This window comes from Cimex lectularius, unplaced genomic scaffold (assembly GCF_000648675.2).
Source record: "Cimex lectularius strain Harlan isolate CLEC.00 unplaced genomic scaffold, Clec_2.1 scaffold16, whole genome shotgun sequence".
Taxonomy (NCBI): domain Eukaryota; kingdom Metazoa; phylum Arthropoda; class Insecta; order Hemiptera; family Cimicidae; genus Cimex; species Cimex lectularius.
The window spans coordinates 91,697-105,937 of NW_019392679.1; the positions used below are offsets into that span (position 1 = coordinate 91,697).

A 14,241-nucleotide genomic window follows, 5' to 3' on the forward strand; every position below is an offset into this window, starting at 1 on the left:
ACACAGTACAGTCAACAAGAGCCTTCAGGTTAACCTAATATGATTGGTAAGTGGCATCAAGAAATAATGTTAAACATAATCCAAAATACAATAGAACATTTTTTTTTGATATGCTAAAAGTATAAACATAGTAATTAAAAGAGGGGTAATTTGGAAAATGCAGAAAGATCTGAAACAACAGCTGTAGCTGATAAGAAAGTGAACATACTGTGCGATATTCATGAGAAGAAAAGTGGTCAATACATCAAACTCTTAAAACCATTTTCTCTAATACAGAGCTTTATACATAAATCACTCGGTAACATCAATTTTTAGTCAAAAGCTCATTGCCATGACCTTCCAATAATGCTTTCCATATCCACTACATTCCCTCTCCTTTTCTTAATTCCTTTGACCATTAAATAATATTGATACATTTGCAACAGAAACTCTTGCAATATCCTCTGAAACTGAACTTAACTGAGCTAAGGATTGTACATAGAACCATACAACCATATAATATATAATTTGAAACTAATAAAAGTAAGTAGTGCAATAATTTTATCCTTCGGTATTTATTATTAAAATATTTTTTAATTATTTAAATCAGGCTTATTTGATTGTGAGAATTCTCCACATTGTCTTTCGGATGGACTTGAAATTTTGTCATTCCTGATCATTTCGACCTACTTATTCTCATTGGGTAGGTCTGTCAAATGCATTTCAGTATTTCACCATCTTCAGTGAATCTCTGACACACTGTTTATGTTTGGTGCAACAAGTGTCAACAAATGATTTCCATGACAGCACAAGAAAGAGTAAATAACCTGAATAAATTTTTCAGAGCGATACTCATTGTTATTTAAAAAATATTGATTTCTTTGTTGCTGATTTATTTTTAATAGGGGACATAATGGCTTGTGACATTTGACTGGTTCGGTCTCAAATAATTGAGAAAATGTTGGAAATGTTTTCTTTCAGAAATTGTAATTTCAAAATGGCACACTTCTAAATTCATGATGATACTGAAGGTTCAGAAATTATATCATTCAAGATTTAACATTTTAATTTTTCAAAAAACCTCAGCAAAATTTAAAACGACGTTCATCAGTGTCTTTTATTATGATCTTGGTTTGTGGGTTTTCCTCTTTTGCACTTTGGTCTATGGAAAGCCGTTATCCATGTGAAAATCAACTGCTTACGGGACGTATAAGGAACGAACAGCGAGAACAAACGGACCCAAGAAGATCAATAGAATATACAATGAAATAAACATGCTCTTCCGTACCGAAGACGCACCTGAAAAACCTTTTAAAAAAATCTCATTATCGAGACAGTAACCAGACATTTATAATTTTGTGAGCTTTCTCCATGTCTGCAGGGTAATGTACTGTCAATTGGGCCGTTATAGATAATTTTGGTCTGCCTACCTTAGCTATGTCAGGTTCATGGATACACTAGATGCCGAAACGCTCAGACAGGCCAACTCAACGAGGATAGGCCAGACTAAAATGACTGACGAGCAAATTTCAAATTATAACCTACAAAATGAACTACACACTAATAACAACAACATATTTACTAAGGTCAAAAATGGCAAAACAGCGAAATCAGGCTGACCAGGATGATACAGAACGTTGTTACTAAAACATAAACATTCGTGTCTGAGTTCTTATTTCTAATTTGAATAACTGATTCTGGGTAAGTTAAACAGTACACAAGTATAAAAATAATAATAAAAAGATGCCAATTTAACTAAGATATGCCTGATACCTTTATAATTTTAGCCTTACGTAAAAAATAAGAAAACAAACTAAGCCATGTATTAATTTTGTCTTTGTTTCATTGAACACCTCAAAATTCCGTTTCTTCTTTTACCATCCGACAATTGACGTCTTTGGAGTAAAATAGTTCGCCAAGTGTTAAAGTCTATTTTTTTAATTTCGATAAACGGATTCCCTTTAAGACGTGCCAATGCGATTAGGTCAAGGGGCTTCACTTCTTAAGTAAGTTAGCCTGTGAGGTATATAAAGTCGGACGGCCCCGGTGGCACCTTCGTACCATTGCAGGCCTCTAGCTACACCCGTGGTACCCGACCGAGATAAAAATAGATTGACAAGCGACTTCACACCAAAGGTACTCAACAGATAAGTACTTGTAAATTAGTGATAATCCCTCTTCTGTATATATTTTTTGAACTTTAAAATAACGATTCGATCTAATCAATATTTATGTATACGATAAAAATGAAAGAAAATCCTGCTATCTGAACACTCTCAACTTTTTCATACTGTTTAATCATTCAAAGTTTATTCTTCAAAACGAATCTTTTAAATGTTATCTTCATAAAATCTTTGAAGGTGCAGGACTTGGATGAAGATAACAATCTTCCCTCATCAACAAATGCATCTTCATTGTAAAGTTTAATAGTTGTTTATTTAGAAAACGTCAGATGCGGTCTGGTGTGATGTAGGTTTCAGAAAAACATTTTCTTTATCGTGCCAACGTTTCGATCTTTATTGAGATCATCTTCAGGGCTCGGCACTCTCGACACGACACGCAAGAAGACAAACACTTTGAGCCGTGAAGATGATCTCAATAAAGATCGAAACGTAGGCACGATAAAGAAAATGTTTTTCTAAAACCTACATCACACCAGACCGCATCTCACGATTTCTAAATAAATATCGATTAACGGTCACTAATCATCACACATTTAATAGTTGTGTCAAGTGCATCTGTTTTGAAAAGTCCTATTGAAGTTTTTCCCTGATTGCTTGGATCCCTGCTAACATACTAATTTTACAATGTTAATTTGATTGATATGTACCAAAGGTGGCTTCCGAAAGTGCCAAAAGACTCCTGAGGTGCAAGGAAATAAAACAAGATGTAAAGAGAAGTCACCACAAAATTCTATAGAGAATTAATTGAGATGGCTATAACGGTACCTGACCAAATGAGAAGCCAACTTTGACAGACCTTCCCAAGTGGTCTTCTCAGAGATCAAGAAGAAAGACAAGCCCTAATATGGTACACTGATGAGTCAAAGATGGAAAAGGTAATGGGGTAAAGGGTCCGAAGTACACCCTGGCTTAACCCCTTGGACTGGTTCAAACTATGTTCCAAGTTGAAGTCCATCCAATCCGACAAGGTACACAGGAGTTGATAAAGAAAATGAAAGGAAAAACTGGCTAACTAGCCAAAGAAGGGACAGTCCTCTCAGGCATGGGACTTGAACTAGGCTCACCAGAAAGTGTGCTAAAGTTGAAGCTTGAAAAATATCTTGAGACAGAACAACTCAATCACTGGACAAAAGCAGAAGTAACTAAAAGGTATATAAATCTCCCAAAAAGGAATGGGAAGGTACTCCTCATAATTCATACATAACTTTCGCACAGTCAGGCAGCTATAAAGGCACTAAATACGTATGCTTTTAGCTCCAAACTGTCTAAATTGCTCAATAGCTCTAGGAAAACCTAACACGCTTAGCTTGAGATTTCGGAACATAAAGATATTAGGAGGAAACGGACAGGCTGACCATCTAGGTCCGGAAAGAAGGGCATCCCTTTTGTCCACACACCACCTATTTATAGTTTTCAAAAGTGCGTCCTACTTCCAAGACGGTATGAGCCCATGCGAGAAAGTAATATACATCCAAGCTCATTAGGTTGATGAAAATGACAATGATGGATACATCATGTGTAATTTGAATCCAAGCCGATGTACTCCGTGATTTTAGGACAGATAAAAGTCTGAGGCAGGATGACTCTGTAGCTTCCATGTCCCTATAGTAATCAGGGATTCTGGCAGGAACTGTACTCACCAAATCCATCGAGCTGCTGGCTTATATGGTCGATGTAGACATAGGTCGCACACCCCATAAAGAGTGTTGCTTCACAAGAAGCCTGGGCCTGACCATTAATGAGGAGAAGACGAAATATATGCATGTAGGCAAGTCTATTGAAAGATGGAATAAAAGTGGGCTCTAATATATTTCTGTATGTGTATGTGTTTTTGTCAATTTATTACGAAAAACTTTTTTGAATAAGTTAAGTATTTTATTGAAATTTATCTTCTTTTTTTTGACAGGGGCATCCGACAGCTTGGTCATTTTAACCCCGAAGCAATAGCGAAATACTGCTGCACACTCGATACACAATCACACAAATAAATACATTCATTGATCTCACACATACTGTTTGGTAGATGGAGTACTCGATATTCCTCCATCTACCTATTCCCTATAATAAACTAGACTAGATTGGGGTTGATGGGGTCTTTTTAGAAAATTTCCGCCATGGGCCCAAGTCATACTCACAACCTGAGAGGCGATGGAGAAGCTACTTCCCTATCAGCCCCTCCCCATTCACAACAATAAATACATTCACTCATACAAAACATATTTTGAAGGCTATATACAATAACAAGTCCCCAATTCCCCTAAAGCGGAACAGGAAACCCTGAACTCGCTACCGTGTTCGAGAACTCTTCTTAAATCCGGCGGCATGCCTACACGCTCCCTGTATAGAGCCAGGGCATGACACGCCTCTATTAAGTATTTACATCAATATTTTGTTATATATGTATATGAGTAAGCATCAATGTTGACTATAGTTTTATTTTCATATCGTTCGTTAAGATCTGTGGAGCATTCGACGGGTTGCATTCTTTAAATAATGGGTTTATAATGGCTGTAAATTTTGAAGATTTTATTGTTCGGATCTGATAAAGGATTTTTACATTGGGTGAGATGGGCGTTCCGTCTAGGGTAGGACAAGCGAGCCGAGGCGGACCTTGGACCCGGCAAGGGGCTTATCGAGTTTTCCAATTCGAGCCGGTCATCTGAAGCTATCTGGAAGCCGGGAATGGTCCTGGTCGCGATATTCTGTATATTCCACTACACATGTCGTCATCACGCGGCCCATGTTGTGTGTTACATGTCCGATAACCATACTCGACGGTTAAGTAGCCAATTGTTTTATGATGTTTTTGTCTTCTCCAAAAACCGAAAACGTGGTTTTCAGTTTAAAAACGGCCAGTACGGAGAAACGTGGTTATCGGGCTTGGCACAATGGCTTTACACATTAAACCGTGACCTGCCCGAGTTGCATAACTCCGTCCTTATCGCCTTATCCGCTATCGCTACGATCAAAGCGAATCAGTCGATTCAATCAAAAGGGGAGACGTAAAAATGACGTCTTCCGGCTAAATTTCAAAAACGAGAGTATAAAACACTAATTTAAGAATTAATACGCTTCCCAATTTCCTTTAAATTAGTTTTTGAATCGAATTGAAAGGCTTAGAACGAATTTTGCTGTTTAGTAGTAACAGAGATTAAAATTATGTATAAATAAAAAAACAATGAACGTACTTTTTGGGAAAGTATGAGGACTGTAAAGAGGTTATTTGGCTTGCAGGGCCCAAAAAATGGACATGTCCCCGAGTTTCGCCGCGTACCAGTGGAACGCGAACCCGATGGCCAACAGGACCGTCGTGGACAGCGTACCGCCTGAGATGCTACACCTGGTCGACGCGCACTGGTACCAGTTCCCGCCGATGAACCCTCTATGGCACGGGATCCTCGGTTTCGTGATCGGGGTTCTCGGCGTCATCTCCATCGTCGGCAACGGCATGGTCATTTACATCTTCTCCTCTACCAAGACCTTGAGGACGCCCTCGAATCTGCTGGTAGTCAACCTGGCCTTCTCAGATTTCCTCATGATGACCACGATGTCACCTCCAATGGTCATCTGCTGCTACTATGAGACCTGGGTCTTGGGCCCGCTGCTGTGCGAGCTGTACGGTATGTGCGGCTCTCTCTTCGGCTGCGCGTCCATCTGGACCATGACGATGATCGCTCTCGACCGCTACAACGTCATCGTCAAGGGTATAGCAGCCAAACCGATGACGACCAAGACCGCTCTGTTCAGGATAATCTTCGTATGGGCCTTCTCCCTCATGTGGACATCCTTCCCCTTGTTCGGTTGGAACAGGTAATTGATATACCCTCGATACTTTCACAAAAACGATAAAATCGGAAAACTATTTTCATTCCCAGACACCCTACCTACTATTTCATTTTATTGTTTAGGTATGTCCCTGAAGGAAACATGACAGCCTGCGGGACGGACTACCTCACCAAGGAATGGTTCAGCAGAAGTTACATCCTCATTTACGCTTGCTTCGTCTATTTCATCCCTCTCCTTACCATCATATACTCGTACTTCTTCATTGTCCAGGTAGGCGTCTTCTGGTCAGTGGCCTTCCATAGGACTCACTCGTTTTGTTTCAGGCTGTTTCGGCTCACGAGAAACAGATGCGTGAACAGGCTAAGAAGATGAACGTGGCTTCGCTCAGGTCGTCAGACGCCAACAACACTTCCGCGGAAGCCAAACTGGCCAAAGTCGCTCTTATGACAATTTCGCTCTGGTTCTTCGCCTGGACACCTTACCTAGTCATCAATTTCTCGGGTGTTTTTGAGACGGTCACGATCAGCCCTCTTTTCACTATCTGGGGCTCCCTGTTCGCCAAGGCTAACGCAGTATACAATCCGATCGTCTATGCCATCAGGTAAAAAGAGCACTATTCCAAGTTAATCCAAAAAAAGGGGTAGTCACGTCTACCCAGAAAAGTCGACTTGCTCTCAAAAAGAACTAGGTAATTCTTTTAATTTCTTGTCTCCTTTCTATTTTACAGCCACCCGAAGTACAAATTAGCCCTCCAGAAGAAGTTCCCGAGCTTGTCTTGCGCCGAAGCAAGAGACGACACCACGTCGGTCGCAAGCGGCGTGACGACGGTCACCGAAGAAAAGGCTCCGACAGCGTAAGTCTGCTGGGGTGGAAGCAGCAGCAGCAGCAACGCTCCGCTTCTGGTCTAGCACCATCGCGGAGCACTACAAAAGACAGACCAGATCGCTTCTAACAACCTCGGACTGAACACGGTTTTGTTTTTGTATCAAGCTCTGTATAGAAACAAAAAAAAAACTAGAATAGACGTCAATTGCTTGGGAGGTGGTTCTAAGTTTTATTTTGTATGTGATAATAAAGCCTCCTTACACTGTTGATTTTTTTCAGTCTATTGACATCCATCAGGAGATAATTTAGAGAAAAGATGTGTTTTAATATAAATACTCTGGAAAGAAAGTTTGTGTGTGGTAGATGAACCTACATTGTGAAAAATACTGCAAGAACCGACGGACCCAAATTATTATTTTAAAACCTAGTAAACGTTTTCGTAAATTTTAAAGTGTAGAAGAAATAGTTCTGCATTTTGAGTTGTACTTCCATTCGCACGAATTGTGTTCTGTTAAAGGAACTGAATAAATTTAGATAATATGCAAAGGAGTTAGAAATAGGGCAGCCCGTGAAAATAATTGTAAACAGAAAAAATACACGAGAATTTTTAAAAATTTTGTTCTTTCTTCTCCCCCCCCTGACAATTTTGTTATAAAATAATCAACGGGCGAAAATGTTTTAGGCTTCCGTCCCACATAAGTTCCGGGAAGACAACGTTGCGTTCCGAGCAGGACGACGGACTCAGCGCTACTTAATCTTTCTTGAGTTTGGATCTCCCAGCTCATCAAAAGCCTCCTGGAGCTTTCCTGGGACTTTTCGGCGAGGACGTGTGAAAAGGCAGCCCTATTCAAATTTTGACTTTATTCGTCAATCACGTATGACAACGGAAGAAAAATCACTCGAAAGGGAGAAAAACAGCGTAGAAAATCGAAGAGCTTCAATTTTAAAAATGGGATTCTTCACCGTGCAATTTGCCCGAAATGTGTTACAAATTACAAGAAAATTTAAACCCTGGGAAGTACAGACGGATTTCAATCAATAATTCAGGCATTAATTACAGACGTAATTTTTGAAAGTTTATCAAACTGGCAATGAGTAAAATTTGGAATAGTAAAAAAAGATCAAGCAGGACTTAGAACAACGTAGTTACTACTAGCTATAGTTAGTTCTAAATACGAAAGTACACAAAAAACCAGAAGCAGCGTTTTTTCATAAATTTTGCATATGAGTTAGTACTATAGACCATTTTGGTCAAATTTCCTTACCGCTCACTGATAGCCTAATTAGTTCAAAGTATTGGAAATTTTGGAGTGGTAGTTTGTTAAAAAAGTTACTCCGAATAATGTAGGCCAAATTATATTTTTGTTGGGAAAAAAAACATCGGATTCCTTTAAAACACTCGTTAAAACTAATTAACACGAATTTTTATGGCGACGAAATATACATTTTTGGGGTGGAATAATTAAAGCCCTGAGGCATGTACTCCACCTGTGTCCTTTTGTTCCACATAAAAGTTCCTAACCCCTTAGACCATTGAGCAAATTTAATTTTTGTACATCCGTTAGAATTGGTGTTGCTTTTTCAAAATTATCATCATTTATCATTTAGTTATCATCAAAAACCGAGGTATTCAGAAGGCGAAAAATTTGAAATATAATTTTGATTTTTCCGAAAATTCGTATTCTGAAAAAAAGATTGTCTATTTTTTGGTTGGATTCGCCTGGGGCAATTTTTTTTCTCGCCAATATACTACAGATCCTCTTAAAACTTTATAATACCTCGGAATTTTATCGAAATTCATGATTTTTAAATCCGAGGAAAATCATTGTTTTTGGGATTCTCTATTTTTTGGTTGGATTCGCCTGGGGCATTTTTTTTCTCGCCAATGTCCTACAGTTCCTCTTAAAACTTTATAACACCTCTGAATTTTATCCAAATTCATGATTTTTAAATACGAGGAAAATCGTTGTTTTTGGGATTCTCTATTTTTTGGTTGGATTCGCCTGGGGCATTTTTTTCTCGCCAATGTCCTACAGTTCCTCTTAAAACTTTATAACACCTCTGAATTTTATCCAAATTCAAGATTGTTAAATACGAGGAAAATCATTGTTTTTGGGATTCTCTATTTTTTGGTTGGATTCGCCTGGGGCATTTTTTTTTCTCGCCAATGTCCTACAGTTCCTCTCCAAACTTTATAACCCCTCGGAATTTTATCGAAATTCAAGGTTTTTACATCCGAGGAAATACATTGTTTTGGTGATTTTTAATGTTTTGGTAGGATTCGCCTGGGGTAATTTTTTTCCCGGCGATATCCTCTAGTTCCACTTAAAACTTCATAACACCTCTGTATTTTGTCCAAATTCAAGGTTTTTACATCCGAGGGAAAACATTATTTTTGGGATTCTCTATTTTTTTTTTTTTTCAAATTCAAGGTTTTTACATCCGTTGGAAAGCTGATTTTTTTTCATATCCTATGTCAATCAAATGTTTTATTTTCTATCTCCGGTTCTAATTTATTTATGTAGACCATGTTTGTAATATTAAATTTAGTTTATTGAGTTCTAAATCCCTGTAAACGTTCTTATTCGGCGTTGTCGTTTCAAAGTTATCGTAATTTCTGGGATTTTGACAAAAAATTCTGATTTGTTAGGCGAAAATTTTGAGAAAAACATTTTAATTTTTCGGAAAATTTGTATCTAGTGATTTTTTGAGGTGCAGAAAAAGAATGTAAACTTTTTTATCAATTTGTTTAATCTATTTTGCACAATCACAAAAAAAAAAAATCAATCTGAGGGCGAGCAATTTCGTACCGTTTGACTAATTCACATAATTTATTTTTCTTACGTTTGTTGTGAATTTTTTTCAAGGATTATTATATATCATTTGATTTGTTTCCTTTCTCAGGATAAGAAAATAATATGTTGGATATATATTATATAATATTAAATGATATTAGATATATACAAAGTTACAAAAACGAAAAGAAGCTATAAGTGAAGTAGGCAAACAATTTTTGAAAAAATTCCCATTTAAAACAAATACAACACAGTTTAAAGGCCATGAATGTGAATTTTACGGTAAGCAAAAATGACATTTTGGGGCCCGATTACAACTTGGGATTTTTCACCTGTGTCCAAATTCAAGCTTTTATCATCCACTGGAAAGCTAAATGTTTTTTCTTTTATCCTATGTCAACAACGTATAGATTTTAAATCATTATAAGTGAAATAAATAAGTTTTGTAATTTACCCAGGCCCTGAAGATGACCCGAACAATGGTCGAAACGTCGGCAAGAAAAATGAAAAAGGTGTTTTTCTAAACTACCTCATCCTTGACCACTCCTCACGACTTCAACAAATATGAAATAAATAAAGATGAAATCTTGAAAATATCTTCTCTTTTATCCTGTCATATATTTCAATGAATTGATAGAGCCGTTTTAAAATTATCAGTGTTATCAATTTTTTGAGAAAAAAATCTGATTTTTGGGAGGCGAAACGTTCTTTTTTTTAAAAAAAAACCTTAGGAACTTTGGGGAGACATCTGATTTTAAAACTCGCGCTTCATACTAGGATAATTTCTCCAATTCATATAAAGTATTGTAGATAGGTAAATACATCCCTAACCGTAACCTTTCCTAACCTAACCACAATTCTACCTTTCGAACTGATTCTAACCCTACTTAACCAAACCATGACCTAACCTGACCATAATTCTAACTCTAACCGACCTTACCCTAACTCTTCCTCACCAAACCATGATCTAACATAACCACAATTCTAACTTTAAACGATTTAACCCTACCTAGAGTTCTAGACCCCTTATTCCAGCACCTTTCTTCAGGAACTCTTCCCAAAGATTGTACATGACGCCTAAAGGCAGCTCATGAATTTGCCATATTGCTGGATAGACCCTTTTAACAAACTACCAAAGACCAAAGATATGTATATATGCTTAATCACTCAAATGCTACTCCCCCAAAAAATATTTATAAAAAAAAGGATGATTGGATATTGAAGCAACATTGGGTCTAACGATTTTTTATTGAATCATGAGTACAATTAGACAATTGCAGGACTGTCTTTTACTTGGTTAATAGTTTCACGATAAGCTAATTGCCCCTTGGGTGAGTTTATCGGTCATTGCTGTCCCTAGAAAGCCCGAAGCTTCGGTGGCTTCACGCGTCGAAAGCCGGGGGAGCCGCATAACGCTCATAAATATGTAAATAGTGATAAGGGAACAGCCTTCGGCGATAAGAACCGATAAGTGGCTAGCGCGTCAATCATGCTCCTTATCGGACTTTAATTAAGGCCCCGGCCATTCCGGCACAAGTCCTCGGAGACTCAACACAGACAAAGTTAACACACACACACAAAAAATATAACATAAAGAATTTTCCCCGTCCCTGTGCCAAGAAATGTTTTTTCCACAGGGAAAACGAGTGGAAAATTGTGGCAGGACGTCAACTCGTTTCGCATGGATTTGTTTAGGTTTGGATTTTATTTTATCCTCGTTTTATTCACTTATGGAGATCTTACAATGCGATCTAGTTAGAAGTAGAAAATAAAATAAACCTACAAAATATTGCATCTTCTGGGAAAAAGATGAACTACCACGAATAAATCAATATGATAAAATTTAAAAAAAAGCAGAAAATAAAACGTCTTCAGACAATAGCGATCGCTTGGATTTTCTAATTATTTTCTCCCGATACTTGTTAAAAATTTATTAGCGTAAATGAGTAGATAATTTTTAACGTTATCGTCTTCACTTCTTCAAAATAAAAGTCTGAACAAAACGGACAAACCAGTGCAAAATTATGAAATCGAGTAAAAATTAATTTAGCTGTGAGATATTTTGACTCTTGGGTCTTTATTTTTGGTTTAATGGGGTGATTAACCTCGTAGTTCGGTCGTTTGCGTTCATCTTGACCTGGCTATCTACGCAATTGGAAATTTTTTATTAAACGCTTTTCTGATTCCTCTTAAAAAAGAAGAAAATAATAGTACTTTTTTGCCTACATGGAATACTTAATTTCAAGTTAATCATAAACAAATTTAGCTATTGAAAAGAAGGGTAAATTTAAGAGGTTTCCAAACAAAAACAGAAAACAATCATAGAAATAGACAGAACAGACTTCGCATCCTCAAACTAACTCACAATCGATTTAAACACTCTAAGCAATGAATTTTAAGTTATGAAAGGCTTAAAAGCTTAAATATCGGCGGAATCCATAGTTTAAATTACAATATCACAATTTGTAGAAAAATTAGACCTCCAAACCAAAATTATCATTTGTATTTTTGACTAATATGAAAAGACGGAAAATAAGCAATCTCAAACGCTTAGAAAACTTGGAACCATCTTTAATTTTATGCTAATAAACTAATTTATCAATTGGAAGAGAAAGGAGGATTCAATCGGTTTTAACATGATTATTTTGAGAGGATTTCCTTTCTTATCCCGTTACCAGTACTCGCACCTTCAAATTAATTCGCCATTGACTTAAACACTTCAGGTCATGTCGATTCACAGTAAGACATCAGTATTTAAATTATTGTGTGACTTAAAAGAATAACAATCAAGAAAACAACACAATTTTTAGATAAACTAGGCGTTCAAATTTCGATATCACCCATCCAAAAACAATCAACCGTCTTTCCCCTCCCTGGGTCCCCAAATCTGTAATTCCCCAGACATTGACTAGATAGCAGACACTCCTACTTATATAGACAAACAAGAATTTTAAAAAATTAAGAGTGCTATGCCTAGAGCCACTTTTCTCTATATTGATGGCTGTAGAGGACCTTAAGGAGCGGGAGCCGCTTGTATCAGCGATAACAGATAGTACCTCTTTTTTCTCAATAATTATCTGAAAGTCTGCAACAACTTTAGCGATTAGCTGCTAGCAATCGACAAAGTTTTGGACATCACATGTTGGTTATATGTTCTGACTCCTTATATGCCTCCAGGCCTTGGAAAATCCTTGTTTCTATTGCACCATCGTACAAGATATATGACGTCGTTAGGTTAATTGCTTAGGTACAAAAACGTACCTAACGATTATATAAACATTTAACATGATAATTTTATTTTGTCTTGTGATTTGACCTATGCACCTATGCACCTATACACCTATACACCTATACACGTATACACCTATGCACCTATGCACCTATTCACCTATACACCTATGCACCTATGCACCTATACACCTATACACCTATACACTTTCACCGAAGGCAAAGAGTGTTTGGAACTGCATGGAGTCCCTGGCCGAAGTCAGGGACACTAATGACTTGACACTGGCAGGGGCCCCTGGATATTCGAGACATAGAGGCAACGAAAAGTTTGAAAGGCGGCCTAGCAGCCTGCCACAAAAGAGGATACATCTAAAATGGATCCTTAATGAGTCCAAAACCTGGTGGAACAATACCACAGGTATGAGGCACGCAAAGAGATTCATAGAAGGACCATCCAAGAATTACTGGAAGGCAACCGCAACTAAACCAGGATTCTGGTTGGACTCCTGATAGGGCACTGCCACTTAAGAAAGCATATGCATCGGATAGGTTACAGGAGGACAGACAGAAGAGACACTGTGCAGATACTGCCAGGAGGAGGAGGAAACCGCAGAACCTATTTTATGTTTCTGTGAAGGTGTATGTAGGTGCAGGTTCTTGCAACTAGGGCAAGAAAAACCACAAGCAAGATCCTACACCAAGGAGCCGCTGGCAAAGCTGTGGAGGCTGGTTAATAACCTCAAGCTGGCCAGTGAGTTATAAATAACGGAGGAGCAGCAATAGATATTCAGGTCGAGGACGACTTGTGGCCGCCTCTTTTATCCCTATCCCTATCCATTACGTTTTTTTTATTATTATTATGTTTACCTACCGACCTCATGGGGAAAAAAATAAAATAAAAACATCATTTAATAAAATTAATTATGAAATTTGCTGAATGTTTTAATATTTAAAAAAAATAGACCAGTGAATTTTAGAGGGGTTCCAAAGTTTTGGTGCTCATTCTTCTCAGAAAGTTTTTTTTTTAATTTGTCGAGTATACTTGACGGTTTTGGACCCTGCGCAATGATATACGAGGCGGCTACCATTGGTCAATTTTTTGTATTTGTTCAAAAAATAGGGAAAACATGCTGGCACATGGTAAAAAGCCACCCTGTACATAATGGGTGCGTAATGAGATTGAAAAGGCAGGGATTAAAAAGGAAATGTATCCAGAGATTTTTTTCCGTTGTCCTAAAATTTTACTCGGGCCTTAAGAAACGAAAATTTAAGTGGTCGGGTGTTTTTCATTATCAAATCCCCTTGTAAAATCTCCTTGACTTTTATATGATCCTTGATCGTCATCATCTTTAAAAAATTACTTTTCAACAATGAAAATATCGAAAAACAAAAATAGTTTAAATTAATTTAAAATGTCTTCTTCTCTCCTTTTTCCTCTATTTATT

The 14,241-nt window shown here is 37.4% G+C and overlaps 1 protein-coding gene and 1 long non-coding RNA gene across 4 annotated transcripts in view; one reads left to right on the top strand and one right to left on the bottom strand.

Moving 5' to 3' along the window:
• Positions 1–14,241, bottom strand: part of LOC106661305 — an 84,077-nt gene that overhangs the window by 40,890 nt on the left and 28,946 nt on the right. The window lies entirely within an intron of this gene.
• Positions 2,011–7,042, top strand: LOC106661304 (opsin-1). Its single transcript, XM_014384596.2, has 5 exons — positions 2,011–2,115; positions 5,397–5,972; positions 6,071–6,218; positions 6,272–6,549; positions 6,676–7,042. The coding sequence occupies exons 2-5, from the start codon at positions 5,407–5,409 to the stop codon at positions 6,803–6,805; spliced, it is 1,122 nt and encodes a 373-aa protein (XP_014240082.1). The 5' UTR covers positions 2,011–2,115; positions 5,397–5,406; the 3' UTR covers positions 6,806–7,042.

Bases quoted from the DNA above. Each gene is read 5' to 3' on its own strand.
- LOC106661304 (XM_014384596.2), top strand. From the start codon at position 5,407: ATGGACATGTCCCCGAGTTTCGCCGCGTACCAGTGGAACGCGAACCCG. The intron at 5,973-6,070 runs GTAATTGATATA...TTTATTGTTTAG, and splicing joins CCCTTGTTCGGTTGGAACAG to GTATGTCCCTGAAGGAAACA. The intron at 6,219-6,271 runs GTAGGCGTCTTC...GTTTTGTTTCAG, and splicing joins CGTACTTCTTCATTGTCCAG to GCTGTTTCGGCTCACGAGAA.